The 18,493-nt window shown below is 43.8% G+C and overlaps 1 protein-coding gene across 1 annotated transcript; it reads right to left on the reverse strand.

Moving 5' to 3' along the window:
• Window positions 1-1,865: 1,865 nt before the first annotated feature.
• MAB21L3 (mab-21 like 3) lies at window positions 1,866-18,175 on the reverse strand (the record flags this gene model as incomplete). The annotated part of the gene is made up of 7 exons (XM_082278041.1): window positions 1,866-2,099; window positions 4,887-5,081; window positions 5,848-6,029; window positions 8,331-8,622; window positions 11,170-11,241; window positions 13,321-13,461; window positions 18,128-18,175. 7 exons carry the CDS (start codon window positions 18,173-18,175, stop codon window positions 1,866-1,868), a joined length of 1,164 nt encoding a protein of 387 aa, XP_082134167.1.
• Between the last annotated feature and the right edge of the window lie 318 nt (window positions 18,176-18,493).

Raw genomic sequence — 18,493 nt, forward strand, 5'->3', positions numbered from 1 at the left:
GAGCAAAGAGGGTGCCGGTTTACATGGTAGGATCAGGTCTGTACATGGTGGATCTGGTGCAGGAGACCAGGACCACACAGTTGGGATCCTTCCTGATCCATATCTACTCTGCTCAAGAATTGTAGAAGAAAGCCTGCTCTTATACTCGGGTGAAGGAAAAGATAGCATAGAATAGACATTAGGACAGAACAGACTCTTTGAGTTGGAAGGGACCTACAATGTTCACCTAGTCCAGCTGCCCTTCTGAGCTGACCAAAGTTAAAATACGTTGTCCAAATGCCTCTTAAACATGCTTGGAACATAGACTACCTTCCTAGGAAGCGTTGAGTCATTTCCATGTGTTCTATCACTGGATCCCAGGGAGATGGGATTAGGCATCTCACTCTCCTCTCCTCCCCAGGGTGCTGCAGCGGGCCATGAGGTCCCCACTCACCTTCCATCTCTCTGAACTTGGCAAGCCCAAAGTTCTCAGCTGCTCCTCACAGGACACGCCTGCCAGTCCTTCCACCAGCTTTGCTACGCCCTGGACTCCTTGCAGGACGCTCCCGTCCCCGTGGAGCGGCGAGGCCCAGCGCTGCCCGCGGCAGGGAACAATCCAGAGGCTGCGCTGGAGACCTGTGGTTGTACCGCAGTCTGCCACGAGGGGGAGACGCCGCGCCGCGGATGCGCCTCGCGCAGCTCCCGGCAGCGCGGGATGCAAATCCCACCTCCGCCACCCCTCTTGGCAAAGGTCGTCTTTACTTTCCTGCACAGGTGTGACAAAAAACCCCCACCAAACCAAACCAAACCAAACCAAACCAAACCAAACCAAACCAAACCAAACCAAACTCCCAACCCCCCCCCCCCCCCCCCCTATTTTGGTTTCGTTTCAGTGATTTAATAACATTAAAACCAGCATTCTTTGTATTAATTCTACAGCTCTGTTCTTTTGAAATACTAAAATTCATTTTCTTTTGAAACATCCACAAAATTAAAAGCACTGGGGGTCTTGAAGCTAAGAGCCTTTGAAAAATATTCTCCTGCATGGCACCCAAAAATACGGGGGTGCTAACAACTAGGGAAAGACCTGCTCCTCCTCCAGCCTGCTGGATGGAGCCAGGGATGGGAGTGAAATGAGCCCTGCCAAAGTCCCCTGTTTGTATGGCACTAACAAAACTGGCAAAGGCAAACATGAAAAAGACATGTTTGAAGCAATTGGAAGAAAAATATAAATGGAGGAGAGAAAAATGAAGAGGCAAAACCCACTGTTCCTCCTCTTGCTTCCATTGAGCTCTTCAACACTAGCAGCATGGTTATATTCCTACTGGATCCTACTGGAGCAGGATCTCATTGAATTGGAGATGGAGGCATCAAAGTGCCTCTGAGAAAGCTTCCAGCTTCAGAATACCTCAGAAATGTTCCTCTGCCCTTCTGCAGAGCTGACCTGTGAGGTAAGAGGGCAAATAAACCCGCTGTCCTTGTGAGAAAGGCGATCGCAGCAACAATACGTGTGCTAGGTTACAGAGGCAGCAGAGCGAGACTCCTTCGCGCTGCCTTTCAGCTTAGGTGCCACAAGACTGGAGACACAGAACCAGGCGGTTGCCTGCTCTGACTGACACAGAAAGTTGGGTTTCACTGGCTGTAGCTTCCAGGCAGGCTGTCACTGTTGAAAGCAAATTAGATCAGCTGGGCATCAAGTGATACCTCCCATCACTTTTCACCGCCCACTGCTGCCAGCTCGACACTTCTCTTTCGCGCTGCATGTGCCAACTGTCTTACAAAACCAGCTGCAACAGTACTGGAAGGACACGGAGAACAACCACAGGTGGGGAGAGGAGTTGGGGGATCGACTCGGGGTTGAGTCGATCTTTGGACCTTTGCATGCCTTAGTCCAGGCAGAAAACAGGGTTCTCCAAGAAGACTGAGAGCTTGCTGGCCACCAGGTCCAGGTCACTGGTGTTGGCATATTTGAGCAGATTGGTGTTCTTGAGAAAGTAATGCTTGAGGAAGTGCTGGCTTACACACTTGTGCAGCTTCTGTACCAGCCTCAGAAAGGCTTCAGGGAAGCAGCGCCAATCCTTGGTGCGTGGGTATTTTTCACACGTCCAGAATAGCACTGTCTGCAAGAAGCAGATGGGAGAGAAGATGTGTTAGAGGTTCTGTCGAGGGCTCACACAGCTTACTAAGGCAGTTTTAGTGCTGGTGAATGGCTGACAGCCTTGGAAATCACAGAGACTCACGCTGCTACCTCCCTGTGTTAACATTTCTGCAATGGAGGGATCCCGGCTAAAGTCTCTTCAGGGGACCAAGCAGAGCAGCTTGGAGGTTTCTGGTTAGGATCTCTCCCCAGAGGAGCCACTCTCCACTGACTGAGCCAGGAGCCCAAGGAAAATGATCTTGCTAAAATAATCTCAGCCTATTTGCCATCCTTCAGGAGCCTCTGTAGATGTGCCAGGCATTTTAGGCTGTAGAAAATGGCCTATTATGCAAGTGTAGAAGCCAGTAGGTGCAAGGAAGGACAGAGCATAATGAGATTAACATAATTATTTGTTAGCTTCAGCTGTATTTGTGCTGAAGACGCACAAAGATCTGCATCCTAAACAGACTGAGATTCCAAGAAGCTATTGCAGGTGCAAGGCTTGCCTTCTGGTCAGATGCTGCCTGTTTTTTTCTGACATGTGATACCTACTGCATGCCTTATGTTCTATTCCCCCAAGAGTATTTTATGCAATTTAAGGTATGAGAAATACATAGTTAAAATAACAAAATACATATGGTTATTGCTCTTATAGTATTATTTTTACACTGCCCATGTGGAATATTCTCAGACTTTCCCATAACTGAGAAGAATTTTCTGAAGGAACCTAGACTTATTGTACCAAAAAAGCCATACTGACTGCCTTGGTCAGCCTGAAATAATTTTTTTTAAGTACAAAATCACCTATCCTGGGTTCAGTAATTCTGCTAAGTCCCTTAACTGTCCTCTGAATCCCAATTTTATTTTACAAATTCAGCAACGCAAAAAGAGACTCACAGACATTGCGAGAGGTGGTGGAACCACAGCCTTCAACTTGTCTGTTTCTACAGAGGCAGAATTTCATCTATAGTTGTACTACTGACAAATTTCTTCTCAAACAGTTTTTCAAATGTGAAAATTTTTTTGTTCACAGCTGAAATAACCACAAAGCCTTTTTTTGAATGTCACCAGGGAACAACGACATAGTGAGGAATTCAAGCTGTAACTCTCTGAGAGCTGCTCCTTGAAGACTTGCAGAGCAGTTACCTTCTGACACACTAGAACTACTTCAGCAGGATCCATGAGCAGCAGTTGCAATGAAGTTTCTGGAGGCAAGGAAAACAGCACTGCTTTTTCAGTCAGGTGCCAAACAGGTGATTTATCCCCAGCACTTATGTCCCTAACTGCCAGCTGCCTACCAACAGCACAGAGCTGGCTTTCAGAATGTACCTAGGTATTTCTGAACTTCCGGATCTTGAACTTCATTAGTATGGAGGTAAGCAGAAGAAGTGCGGTTACTTGCTCCTCTCTGGCTCTCTCAGCTTCTGGGAGGCAGAGTTCCTCTGTCATAGAGGGTCTTTCTCATATGGAGTCTTGTTTAGTCCTAATTGTTGGATACCTCTGACAGGAGGAACCTGAGAACATGAAGAAACCTAACACTAGGCCTCTGCTCAACTGGTGGTTTATCCACTGTTTCTTTCATTTTTCTTTTCTTTTTTTCCTGTTTTTCTTTTTAATGAGAGTAATTTTGAAAAATTCTTTCTGTCTGATAAACCAATCCTCTCTTGCAATAAAAGCCTGAAGTACAGTTACAGTAAAGAACTGAAGAGCTTCCAAATAATTTTTTACTTTGATCAAGAGTCCAAGCAACAGCACTTCCTGCACATCTGCTCCTTCAGCCAGGGGAAAAAAAAAAGTTACTAATGGTTAAATGGTTTTCCACTTTGTCTTACGTATGACAGTTTTCCTGCCAGGTTGTTCTTACAGGCACTGAGGAGTTTTGCATTCAGCTGAGCTATAATCAGCCTCATCATTTCTTTTTGACTCCATCTTGACTTAAGAGTAGTGCCATGACCGTAACAACATTTGATGGTCACCAGCTTTTTCTTTAGGAGGAATCTTAGCACTGCATCTGGATTTGGACACCAAAAGATCAGTAACTACTGTGGGAACCTAGTGGCTTGAGGCTTCAAGGCAGGAAAAGTACAGCCTCTCCCCTGGCAACTCCAGGAGGATGAAGTCCCAGAAAACAGAATTGCTCAATAGTCTGATAAATGGCACTGCCTGTGGCCCGTCAGTGTCTGCAGCTGTCAGATGTGGCAACACAAGTCAGAGCAGAGTCTTCTCTCTCTTCTTCACAAATCTTGTTTGAAGCCATCTTGAACCCTGAAGTAGGTGCAGGGAGAATCCCACCACCCCTTTACCTGTTTCTTCCCTTCCTACCCCAGGTGAAACACCACCAGAACTGTAGTTTGCACCTAATTCATTAATAATGCTCACCTAAGACAGTTTTGTTTGGTGCATATCCACAAAGAAAAAAAAGCCCCATCTTCCACCAGAGAGACAGGTGGATATAGATGGCTGGGATAGTCAAGAAGCAGGAAGTAAGTGTGCAATTACAGACAACAGTACAACATGAAGACGCTAAAATTATTTATGTTGCTGCAATCATAATGTTCCCATGCACCTTAGTTTCTTAGTGAAGTTTGGAACACATATTTAGTGCACTCCTTGCCACCGTAAAGCAATGAAAAGGTACAGCAGTTTTGACAGTTACCTTAGAAGTGACACAGATGCTACAGTGATTTACACCACAACATTCTGACATTACTGGATGGAAGCCACTGCAACAGATCCCGCGACTGCATGTTGGTATCAGGGTGATGCCTACCTGAAGGTGATAAGCTGTGATGACAGGCTTATTTCCAGCACACCAGACATCTTCCTTCATCTGCCTCATGACCCTGAAGCATTTCATGCGACAACCACCATCTTCATCAAGTCCCTCCATGAGGATGTGCTCAGCACGGGAGAAGCACAGCTGCCAGTGATAATTAGAGCGGGCCAGGAGGTCAAAACCCAGCGACTGTGAACAACAGGGGAACCATGACAGCAGATCAGAGAAAAACTTCTCCCAGCAATGCAGAGAGAGGTTACAAAAGCATGTGTGACATCTCTCAAAGCCTATTCTAAACAGGGCTAGCAGAGACAGCAAACATGAGGCATGCTCCCATCTTAATTCTTAGTTGAATAAACACACATTTTGCATTGTTTCCTTGTGTGCTGGTATCAGTTACTGCTGGGAGATCCTGCTCTAGGGCCATCAGGCACAGTACCAGCAGTGCCACTAAAGCAGAGGTGCAGCTCTGCAGGCACTTTGCTGTGCAGCAGCAGGTTGTGCATGAGAGGGCAGCAGGACTGGAAGGCAGAATGGGTCCTGCAGGAACATGGCAACTGGGGCTGAGCTGAAGTGCCAGAATCCAGCCATGAGTGTTGTAGGGAAAGACTGGATTGAGCTGAAGGGAAAACTGCAAGACAGCAGCCCATTTGCTGGAGGCAGAGCAGAACAGCAACAATGATGCACGTCAGAGCTGTGTGACACGCAGAACTGTTTGCTAGAGACTCGTGCAATAAAAAGCTAACTCAGATTTTTTCTATAGAATTCACCACTGTAAGGGGGGGAAAACAAAATCCAAATAAAATCTGACAGAATATTTTGAAACATTGCTTCTCTCTTTAGAGAATACATCTTCTAACCCATCACCATGCAGTTCTTCCTTTGGGAAAACACTGTCAGACACCTGACAGGTAAATTCCATCCCAGAGTTAAGGGTGTTTTTTACACTTTTTACCTTGATGCATTGCACTTTTTCCTTAGAAGGCCAACGCTTAAGGCAACGAGGCCACCGGGCTTTCTCAGGCCAGCAAGTTGGAATCTCCACAGCCGGGACCAGTTCCACCTCAACCTGGGATTCTGATGTCTCCACAGCCACCCGGACCACTGAGCTGAAGCTCTCCAGCACTGTCACTTTATCTGTGAAAGAACAACAAGAGAAGATAATAACAGATAAAAAGGTCCTTTTCCACAAGCCAGGCAAGAGGCTGTCTAGGACCTGCAGTTCTATTGGTCTGCCTTAACACTTCCTCTTCAATGCCACATGCAGAATATAAGAAAAACCTAAATCCACCTAAATCTACCCCAGGGAATGGGAACAGGAAGAAGATGAAAGAACAACTAAGTTCTCAACTTTACACTCAGTTACCATGTTTTTTTCTTCCTTTGTGGGTCCTCTTAAATCCTAGGATCAGTTTCTTAAAAATAAAGCAAGACAAGTGGAGCAACCTAACATTTCTAATGGTACAGCACAAAATCACTGCAGGTTAGAGAGGACCAGATTAACACTTCCTATCTAAAGATGTTCTTCTTCCTTCAGAGAACCTGAGATCAGACCCTTGCCAGATCACACTTACCACTGCCAGTCATTCAGAATATTTTGTGGGGTATCTGTAAGTTTTGTTTCTGGAGATGCACAGATGACAATACCAGAAATTATGGTCTGTTGTGCCGAGCAGTCACACAGAAAAGGCTAACTGCTACATCACTGTGAGTGCTGAGTGTTAAGAAGAGTTAGTTCCAAGGTGATTTGGAGGAAAGAAGTTTCCTCAGTGTAAAAGAAGAGTGACTCATCTCCAGGAACAACACAATCTAAGAGTACAGAAAGGAAAGAAAGCTGCAACTAATGGACTTTGTGAGATATTTCTTGTTGGTCCAGTTATGTTCATGGAAGAAGTTTCTGTCCCTGTCACTCTGGCAGGATCACTGTCCCTTCACCTCTGCCATCTGAGCATGTTCATCCTCTAACCCACTGAAGTAACAGCCTGAGCAGATGAACATAAGCAGTTTAAAGAGCAGTGTGTTATCCCACCTCATGTTGACTGGCATGGGCTAAGGAGCAATTCATGGGGTGAATTACCTTGCCAAGAGTAGAGTTCATCCCAACCAGAACTTCATAAGCCTCAGAAAATCTACATGCTATTTCCCTGCTGAGCCAAGCCTGGCATCAAAACAGGAACTGTCCTGCTCCCAAGTTCCCAACAAGGATCCCTAGCAGCTGAAAAATGTTACAGCAACCGCTGTGTCAGCACGCAAATATGTTCACGGCATTTCTGAAAGTATTGCAATGCTTATACCTATTTTTCCACTAATGAAAAGTGAGACACCTCAAAAACTGATTTTGCTGGTGCTCAAAGAATTAAAAAACAGGGAAGCAATGAAATCAGTGCAGTTTTTCTGTAACTTCAGCCATACTGTGGGAGATGAAGGAAGTCTGTTCCTCACAGAAACTAACAAAAATGGTAACTGCTTCTCCTGACTTCATCTTAGCTCATCTCCTCCCTGCGGACCTTACAAAAAAGGCATCAGAATCATCAACCAAACATCATTCTTGGGGTCCTTGCAAGTACCCTTCCTGACTCAACAGCTTGATGTGACTGCTGCTCAACACAGTAACTTTCACATAAGTAAAGCCTCAGAAGCAAGCACATTCCAGCTGGTCTTGTAAGCCTCAATGGTGAAATTTCATTCCTATCCACCTTTCCATTGCTATGAAAACAAGTATTTTCTGAAAAAATGCCATTATCTAGCAGAGCTTGACTTTAACACATTTTTTTTTTCCCGTGACTACAATTCAGAGTATGATCAGATGAGTGGACATGGCTTCTATTGCTCTGAAATACAGAAGACTCATTAGGCTGCTGATAAGTAAAGTCATCCTGGAAACATACTATGGAAACAGGCACCACTGGAGTAGCCTGGACACCAGGGAAAAGAGCACTTGTCCAACACACTTTGCTTCAGCAGAAGTCCTTCTACTTAGTTCCTACCGTCCCATGCTGGAAAGCTGTGAGCAGCTAAGGTTTCCCCAGAACATTATCTGCCCTATAAATATCTTCAAACACATTCTCCTCAGACTTCCTGGTATCCAATTTTCCTATACTACCTTCCTTGATAATCTAAATATATTGCAGGTGCTGTAGCAGAGAAAGATTTTTTTCTGAAACAAACTCTTAAATGTTCTAAAAATCAGGGCTGCCTCTTAGTTGAACTGTGAGGGTGATGTTGCTGGAGACCCTACCCAAATCCCTAAGAAAGGAGTAACATCTTGGGTACGAAGAAGCCAAGAACTACTGAATTCTATCTTCAATGCAGGTCTATGTACATCACTGCAATCACTTGAAGGCTTCCTGATTTTGGAGGGTTTTGCTCAGATTCTGAGCATGCAAGCCAAACACTTTGTGTGATGGTTTCCTTTACAAGTGTCCCCACCAAACTCACTGGAGAGGTTACAGGAGACAATCGACTTCTCCACCAGCTCCCGGAAGACGATAAGGACTTTGGCTGGAACCAGATCACCTTCGATGTTCACATCCTCTTCATGCCACTGCTGAAGGCTTTTTGAGAACTGCTCCACCTCTAGCCACTGATGCAGTTCCTCAGGGTCCCGCACGGAGGAGAGGAGCTTGGTCCCATTCACAGTGTAATAGCGCCAGTGCCGTACCTGGCACTCCCTGTACCCGGACAGGCCACGCAGAGGAACTGTGATGAGGAACTGGCTGGGTGCTAAGACCTAGGAGAATTCAGAGAGATTGAGAGAGGAGACAAGGACAGATCCATGAGCTAAAGTAAGGAAAACAGGGTTGAGAAAGTAATATGTAGAACTGGGGGCTTTGAAAAGAAGGAAAAACCATGGTATGATGGGACCAATTCAACACAGCCAAGAGCTGTCTAAGGGCTACCTTGGAGGCATGCAGACTAAAGGGAAATTGTCTTAGAAGGAGTCTGATGTGAAGCTCTTCAAAGACAAGAGCTCACTGGCTGATTTTCCACCACACCTGCCATGGTTTCCCCCTTTGCTTGTTATTTTTAGCCTGCAATTGCATGAGATGTAATAACCAGCAGCTTCCAAGGTGCAGGAAGGCATGAGAGAATATGTTCTGGGATCCAGCCAAGGGAAACCCAAATAGCGCTAGTTATTATCACAGAATTGTTACTTGAGATAAGCCTAGAGTCCAATACTAGTAATAACTATAACCTTTCTGATCTGTTTTGAAGTCCACTACAGACAGTAGCAAAATAAGGCTATGGCCCATTAATTTTACAAGTGTTCCACTCTGTTTGACTGGCCTTTAAAGGGACAGAGACACAAGGCAAGTGACATGCCTGAGCCTACTCAGGCAGTGGCACTCTCGGAAATAAGCCCAGCTCTTGGCCAGCTGTAATGTATGGAACTGCATCTCCTTTTGAGCATGACAAAAACAGTGTAAGGATAGAAGGAGCAACCAATGGACAAGGAAGCCTTAAACAGGCTTGTTTGCAAGCCAGTTAATTTGCCTCACTTCGGGAACAACCATTTTCCAATAAAAACCAGTTCTGAGACAGTACTTGCAAGGAAAGAATAAGGTGACTCAAATACCACAAAACATCACACTGGCCCAGGGCATAGCCAGGTATGTCCAGGTGCTACTTTGGAAGCATCTGGCAGTTGTGGCTCTAGAAGGGGTGTTCAAATTCCTTCAGATTTTTACCATGTTGGCTTAGGAGCTTTTCAAGGCCACTTACTACCAAGCCTAACTTACTCTGGCATAAGTAAGGTGAAGCTGTTGCATGAGCAGGATGTGAAGTGACAGCTGCTGCTGCGAGGTGGTTACACCCAGAGTGAATGAAACACTCTTGTCACTCTCCTGCGATAATCCAAAACACTCTGGTAGCCTTCCTTGTAGCTCAGCTGATTGAAAGTATTACCACAGAGGTGCCAGGGCCCCGAGGGCAGTAACAGGCTGCAGTGTCCCGAAGCAGCCTTTCTGGGACTTCTACCCACACCTTCTGCCCACAGGTCTGGGATGCCCCATTTCAGGTCAGTCCTGGGCTATACCATAGGAGTGCTGGTCTCGAACTCTGTGACAGCTGTGCCTGTGCCTGGCCATAGACCTTGTTGTCCTAACTGCAGAATGCCTTCCCAGCCTGGCCTCAGACCTATCTGACCACTCTGGACTTGCCTGGAATCAATAGACCATGTCCGGCCCTGGTTACTGTTGAGGCTGATTCTGACCCCAGTGAGTGGGGGAGTGGCTTGACCTCAGACCTCACTTACCAGTGGACTTGCCTGATGATCCAGACTCTTGGCTGACCCAGCTGCCCTCCCTGTGTCTGTCTCACTCAGGGACCATAGGGCAGGGGCTACCTTGCTATGCTCACCTCCTGTCTCTCCCACATGGAGCAGCTGATCTTCTCTGCTCCCTGGGAAGAGATTTGGAATACAAAAGATGGCCAGCAAGAAGCACAGAAATGGCAAACAAAACACCAGGAAGCTGCTCTTTTGTCAAATATAAACCATAAAGGCAGGAGCATGCTGAAAGGATGACATTGCAGATCAAGCTGACCTGCATACACCAGGTTTGGTGGGGCTGAGAAATCCTGTGAGCAGCTCAGAAACAGAGTACTGGGCTCCATAAGGAAAAAATACAATGGCTGTCATGCAGTTATGGCTCCTCTCACTGCCTCAGCCACATTTGCAGGTAAACAACCATTCCCACCCATACCAAAATGCTGTCTTGTATGCACTGGCACCCAACAGACTGCAAAGGGAAGAGCTGCAGGTGTTATGTGAGTGCCTGCAAATCCAAGCCACAAGGGTCCTCCACCTGGGGCTTACCAGAAAACAACAGGATACACAAGGCTGGGAATAGCACTGTAAAGCTGGGCAGTTGGTGCCTTCTTGCCCTAAACAAATCCCAGTCCCACACCTATGCTCTGTCACACAATGGTCTCACACATGGGCCCCAGCAAGTCACAGGCTTGAGCAAGAGCCTCCAGTTCTGGGGGTATAAATTATGGCCAATTCTGCTGTATTAAAATCCTGCCTAAAGTATCCTGGGCAAATTAAATACAACCTCATTCTTGTGAACCTGGCCAGGCTGTTCCAGGGAGGCAGAAATATTAGGTTAGAAAGAAAATAATTGTGCTTTGAGAAAAAAAAAAGCAAGTCTCTTGTGCAGAGGATGAAATAGTCATGGAAGGATCAGTTTGGTGGGTGAAGTTGTCTGGAGAAGATGGTGGGTGAGGAGGAAGCAAGCACAGGGATTGTCAGGCACCAGGTGGCAGGAGGGCTTTGTACCTGGATGGATGGGTGGAATGGGCGCTTCCTCCGAAGCATAGCTGACCACTTGGCCAGTAAAGCTGGCTGATCCTGAGAGAAGCAGAAAGGAAAACAAGAAGTACGCAGAACAGAGAGAAAGCATGTGCTAGGTCATTCATTCATTCATTCATTCATTCATTCATTCATTCATTCACAGAGCAAAGCTGCAAGCTTCCTTGGATGCTTGGAGTTTGTTAAAGGAAAATCCCCTCCTTGCTCTCACCTTGATTAAACACTTGGCAATGCCATTGGGCAGTACAGTACCAGTGATTAGTCTGGACCTCTTCATTATAACTTTACTGCAGCCTCCACAGCTCTTGCATCAGCCCTGCACAGTTGACAGCTCCAAAAATGGTAGGCCACAACAAAAACAAACACTTAAAACTTTTAAAAATTAAATAATCTGATTTGTTCATCTGAATTTTAATTCAAGTTTTTTATTAAAGCGTGACTTTTTGTTACGTGGGTTACAGGAAAACATTGAATACCTAAAGACTTTTCTTAACTATTCTCCACTCAGCCCTTCATATTTAGAAGGGAGCTTGAGGCTTCTCAACAAATCTGGATCTCTCACCATGGTAAATTGATTCCTTTTAACCGGAAGCTGAAAGTTCTGAAAAATTACTGTAGATTTAACTGACAGAAAAAAAGATGTTGCAAAATTAAACACATTGAATACATTGACTTCCCCTTGACACAAGTCTACTCTATGTTGAATTATGTCAGCAGCGATATTAAAGTTTCCAGTTTTTGAAAGCAGACAGCCCAAACCAAAATAATTTCTCATCAACTCATTCTTTGGTGCCCCATACAGGACAATTAGTCCTCCTAGTGTTACTTCCACGGATTTATAACACTGGGTTCTGTTAAGCATGAACAACAAATCTGCCACTTTTAAGGAAATGTACGTAGAGGATTTCTTTCAAGCAGAATTCGTTCATATCAGCCTACTGTAACTCCAAGTTACTGCTCATAATGATTGCCTTGGTGGTTTTGTTCTGCTTTGCTTTCCAGAGCAACAATTTTACCCTGACCCTGGTCCTGTCAGACCTCATTAGCCAAGCAGGTTTGTTCCAGCACAAGAGGTGGCTGGCAGACTGGCTCTAAGGAAAACATGGACCAGGATGTGGCACTGTTTTATGTCACTGGGGCCATACTTATTGACAAGACCACATGCTCTGGGATACACAAAATTCCAGACAAGCTATGAATCTGAATGTCTTTGTTCCCAGGACAATAGCCGCATTTCAGACTGGGTGATTATATTTTGCCTCCACATCCATACCCCTCCAGCAGCTTGATACAAAGACTTCTTCCCTTTCAGTCCTAGAGAGCTGCAAAAGGTGCCTCATGCTTTTACATATTTGCTGTGTTTTGATCTGTAACTGGCTGTGGTTTAGTATAATGGTTGACATTAGAGTATTTAAACTAGTGCAGATGAAAAAGATTGTTTTCATCTGAAGCTGCCATTACTGTGATTGTTTCTTGTGTCTTTACACACTAGCTACTTTTGTGTTATGGAGTCACAAGAATTAAGCAGCCTTCTGTCGCAGCTGGGACAGGACATTATTATTTTCATGTTTGAAGGTCTAAAATGGGGAGGCATTTCACTTCTCCCACAATTCTGATCCATGATGAAGAAAAAACATATTTTTCCTGAAGGAGCTTTCTAATGTTCATAGCAGAAGAAAGACGTTAGATTTTCTTTTTTTTTTTTTTTAGTGAGTTGACTGCTTTTCCACCTGTGAAAAATATGAGTCATAGCTCATGAAGGCATGAGCATTTTTTCTTATGTTACTGCTGCATAAGTTTTTCTTTCTGTCTCCCAAAGAGCTTTGGCTTCTGCTTGCAGATTGACAGCTCTGGCTATAGATGCTTTTTGTAAACAGAGCAGCTGTAAAGAGAGGCTCTGCCTGATTTATCCATCTCTCTTCGATGCTCCTCTGGCTGTGAGATGTCCATGAGTAAGTGCCAATGACCCAGTCACTAGAACTCCACAGTGAAGTGTCAGCACATCGTCTGCGGTGTATTGGGCGAGGTACCTGCCCATACAAACACTTACATAATGGAGAAATCACTTACTGGTTGCCTACAGGCTGCCAGAGAGTACCTTAGAGCTCTTGTCCATACCTTAATGTTCTCATTGTGAATGCCAGAGTTGGAGATAGCCTGGAATCTCACAGCCTTGTAGCTGATTTCGGTGGTCAGCTGCTGGATGATTTTTTGCACCTCCTCCACTGCTTTGGAAACCAGGTAATGTCGCTGTTCCACCTGTCAGTTCCAGGAAAGACACTTCATGTTACAGGTAATTGCAGTCTTTGTCTCCAGTGAGAAGCAGACAAATCAGCTTAAAGCATCCTGAAACATTTGTGCCTGTGCTGCACTGGGAATAAAAATTGTTCCCTGTGTGTTGCAACCAATTTACCATGAGACAGAGCTGTGAACATCAAAGGGTCAATATTCAAACTACTGAGCATTAATTGATATTTCCATGCCAACACCACTGGATGGAAGGAAAAGGGTTCATTACATGGATAAATGTGTTATCAACTACAGCTACAGTCTCAATTCTTTATCCATTTGATGCAGAATACCAGCTACTCCCCTGCATACAGTAGCCATTATCAAAGCCAGGATATGTTTCATTCCAAGAACTGACAGGACATCAAGAGTTACAGATCTGTTCATTAGTCAGGTGGTAGATGATGTGACATCATTTAGATGCCTGCCTTATACACTGAAAGTATCCACACCATCTTTATGGCTGAAGTACAGATGAGAGTCTACTCCTAGACAGTGAGAAAGCATCTTTCCAAAGCTGGTCTTGTTGGGAACTAGGTGTTTGTGTGGCTTAAAGGATAGTTCTTCAATTCAAGTAGTAGTAGCATAATTACTTAATGAAAATTATTTCAGTGAAATGTCTGAGTCTTGGAAGGACTGAGGTGAGGGGTGGACAACTCAGAAGAATATAAAATGGACCTTAACCTTCATTTATGACTAAAAATGAAGGGGGCATAAGGAGATGGTCACAATCTGAACAAGGAGATTCAACAGGAGGAGCATGAAGGAACCATGTTAGTAAGGGACATTTAATATTTCCCAAATATCCTTACACACTTACCAAAGTGGGGAGATTCAGCTACTGTTAATGAAGTTCATTAACGTATTTGTCATTACTTATACAACCAGAATTACTTATGTGGAGTGAAATATTAAGACTGTTTACTGTTCTTTTTTGGATCCTATGCTTCATCTCATTTGCTTGCAGCTTTTGCTTTCTTATTGATTTTCCTTTTTCCTCACCATATTCTACTAAATCTTATTGCTTGCAGGCAAGAAAAAAAATCAGAAACAGAGATCATCACATGGCTAAAGTGAATGATAAAGCATAATTGCCACAGTCAAACATAATTGTTACAGTCTTTTGTTATTATCGAAGACCAAAAGGAAGCAAAAGCATAAGTTAAAAATTCTGTACTGTGAAGGTGGTGAGTCACTGGCACAGGTTGCCCAGAGAAGCTGTGGATGCCCCATCCCTGGAAGAGTTCAAGGCCAGGCTGGATGGGGCTTGGTCTAGTGGAAGGTGTCACTGTCCACGGCAGGGAGATTGCACTATATGATCTTTAAAGGTGCCTTCCAACTCAAACCAGCCTACGACTTTCTAAAATTCCTATGTCCTGTTTACTCAGCATCTTCTTCAGCATCTAAACAACTCTCTTTTCTCTTAAAAAATATCATTGACAAGAACTTCTTTATAAGTCCTTCTGGACACCTTTATTATGTCAAATGTTCAACCATCAGCCAAAAACACTCAAGTGTGTTGAAATGTGTCCCCAGGCCCTGGCAGGGACAAATAGATTCACTTCTTCACAACAAGGGACCATTCAATGGACTAAAGTGGACTAGTGCTTGCCTCACATCCATTAACCAATGAACAGCAATTGACTAATACTGAACATGAAGATCAGCAGAGTTTGAATACCTGCCTCCCTCAGACAACAAAGTTAACAGTAGTTCTACTAAGGCTGAATAACTTTTGGAAGTGGGAAATACATCAGATTAGCAGCACCACATTCCCTTCACTGGGCTCTCATCCACCCTTGACATCCTGTTTTTTTGCTATCTTAACACCACATAGTCCTTTATGTTTATGTAATACCCTTTAATTTCCCTGGTAAGTCACCCTCCTCCTCATTCCAATTCATCCTTTTCTCTAAGAACAGTTTTAGCTAGCTTACATGTACTTAAAATAAAAAATAAATTAGCACTGAAAGATTTTAGCCCATATTCATTTTCACCTCCTCAGCTTTCATTTACGGCACTTCTCCATCTGTATCTATAGCTATTTTCTCCACCTTATTTTTGTTCATCCAGAACAACTCCTTGGAACAGTCCAATAAGCTTGTCTTGCTCAACAAGATACCTAATGGTTTCTCCAGCAAGAGAATGGTGAGTGGCAGAGAAAGTCCATCTCTAAGAGCTTTTAGACAAAAAAATAGACTTTTTTTTACTGAAAAGTGTAGAAAGTATACAATCTCACAGTAGGTCATCTCAAATGGAGACCTACAGTGCCCTCTGTATGCATTGCTCATGCTCTGTTCTCTCTAAGGAGCACCTGCTGGAAACATTTTTTGCTACCTCCACTATCCTGGGAGAGGCCATCCAATCCAGCCCGGCCTCATTTAATTCTGTCTTCATCACCGATTGGCTAGGCTACAGCAGTTGTCATGAATTCTTTATAAGAGTACACACTCAAAAAACCAATTGAGGGAGTACCACTAATTAAAAAAAAATGCCCTATGGTATATTACCATGTCCCTCAGCCGTAGGGAGGAGGAGAGAAGATCCAGCAGGCAGGAATTGTGCAGCAAGATTGATTTATTTAATTATTTTACAAACTCTTTTATAGACTTTTTTCTTCATAGTCTAATTGGACAAAGGATCAGCCACCCCTTGGGGTGATTGGCTAAAATCCTAAAACATCCATTGTCAAAATATTTTTCTACTATACCATAAACAAGACTTTTCAAGGCTGCAGGTGTTTGGTTGTTTACAGAACTCGGCTACCTCTTCTGCGAGAGAGAAAAGTCTCTCATGGGCTTAGAAAATAGCAAGAAAATCCTCGCTAGCAGCATTTTTGTATCCACATACCACTAAACACCTCTTTCGATGTAAACTCCTCATCACTGGAGCAGGGATAAAAGAACAACGGGCATGTGATTGACAGAGGGTGCTCACTATAATTAGCTAACCATAATTAGCTCCCTAATCATGCTGTTGGAAAATACAACCTTCCTACAGAAGGGAGGGCAAAAAATCAGAAAACAGATCATAATTCTGAAGAGCCAAGACATTCATCTCAGATGCCTCTAGCACCAGCACAGACAGAGTGGGAGAAGAGACATCGTAAGGTCTTTGCAGGACAGTCACTTCTATGATTTACTGGCATTCCCCTTAACAGGTCTTAACTTGGAGAATCAAGCCAAAACAAATGCACAAACCCTGAACAACAAAGTAAACTAAGGTTTTATTAAGGAGGAAAGAAGCAGGATTGGGATTTATTAGGAACTGTTAAGAATATTTGGGTTTTCTCTTATTTACCCAGCCACATCCGCTCCATATGCATTTGAATTTTTCCTTTGATGAGTGGCTTAAGGATGAAATCTCTGGTATTATAGAGATTCATTGCACCAGGTGATTGACCTATTTCCAAAAACAGGCAGCATTTGACAAGCTGAACTGCCTGAAGGTTAGGCAGCCTCAGTTGGACAAGAGACTCAGGAGCAGGCAGGAACTAGGAATCCATCAGAGCTGGAGAGCTGCTAGAAAACAGCCTTTCAGTATAACCTAAAATATTGGCAACTATGAGCCTCACTTAACTACACTCTGCTTCTGTTCCTTGTACTTATGGCTGTCATATGAGCATCTTCCTGTGCATGGCTTCCCTCTGTTCCCTCCTTTGTAGCTCTGCTTTTTAAATCTTCAGAGAAGCATTCGCTGTTATAGCTCACTGAACAGATTCTCATGGAATAATTTTCCTGTGCACAACACTGCACGGCTGAAGAAGGTGTATTTCTGTGAGAACTTTCATACTTCTCACCAAAACATTTCCATAGAGAAAACAAACCTATCTGACCAGCCCCTTCATTGTACTAGAATATGTAATCCTTTACGTAAAGCCTTAAACTTTTCCATTCTGAAACTATTTGTCACTTTGGTATCTTGCATTTTGTTGGGGAAAGCAGACTATAAAACAGGATTTAGCTAAGTACTGCCATGAAACATGTCAGCGTTAAAAAAATGTTATGGCTCACTTAGAGGTTTTATTAAACAGTATTGCTTCACAGAAGATTTTATTCTGTTTTATTTCATTTCATAATGGGGGAAAAATTGAGTGCTGGAGTATCTCATAAAAGAGAAAATGTGATTCCAGTTTGCATGTGCTAATGAGACATGTTATTTTAATCACGGTATATAGAGGAGTATCCTAAGCTGAGGTGACAGACTGATGACTGAATTCTAACAATATCTGTCTGTCTTTGCAATTCCCACATGAATCTTTCTTAGAGGCAATGCCTGGTGTTGGTCTTGCGTCGGTCAAGCCAAGACCACCAAACAGAGAGAGAGGCAAGGACCTTTCCTTAGATTTAAACGCTGGCAATTACAGCTAGTCTCACATCTGAAATTCCACATCAGGAACAAAAATTCAGGACACCAAGAAGAAGAGGACAAGCACCTTGAAAAATTAGGCTACCAGCTGATTAGATTTTGCAACGGAAACCTAGAAATCTCATTAGAAATACAGTTCTCATGAAACTTCACCCAATCTTGTCTCAAAAAGGAAGACAGCAGGCGAGCAACTAACTGTCAAATTTGGCACCCTTCAGAATCAACACCTAGTGTGGGAGACAGAAAATCTGGTCAGATAAAGTCTTACCTTGCTCTGGATGTAGATTTCTACATCTTCATCTGTGAATGGTTTCATGGCAAGATGGTCTTCGCTGCTCTTTAAAGTGTGAATTCACTCTTCACTTGTTCACCTGCCTCTGGAAGTAGAGGAACACTCAGAGAAAGCTGCTCAGAACCTTCTTGCCCTGTGAAGCTCAGGTCACCTAATACCTCTGTGGATGAATAAGAGGAGAGAGAAGCAAGGAAGTATGTCTATTTTTAATAATTTTCTTCTTGCGGTCTGAGCTACAATGGTGACATCCAGGTGCTTTGGAAAACTAGCTCCAAATATTATTCTCCAAGTTCAACTGTTATTATTCATCTTATTACTTTAAAATGGTGGATCTTGCATGCA

Source organism: Coloeus monedula (genome assembly GCF_965178545.1).
Source record: "Coloeus monedula genome assembly, chromosome: 3".
NCBI classification, from domain to species: domain Eukaryota; kingdom Metazoa; phylum Chordata; class Aves; order Passeriformes; family Corvidae; genus Coloeus; species Coloeus monedula.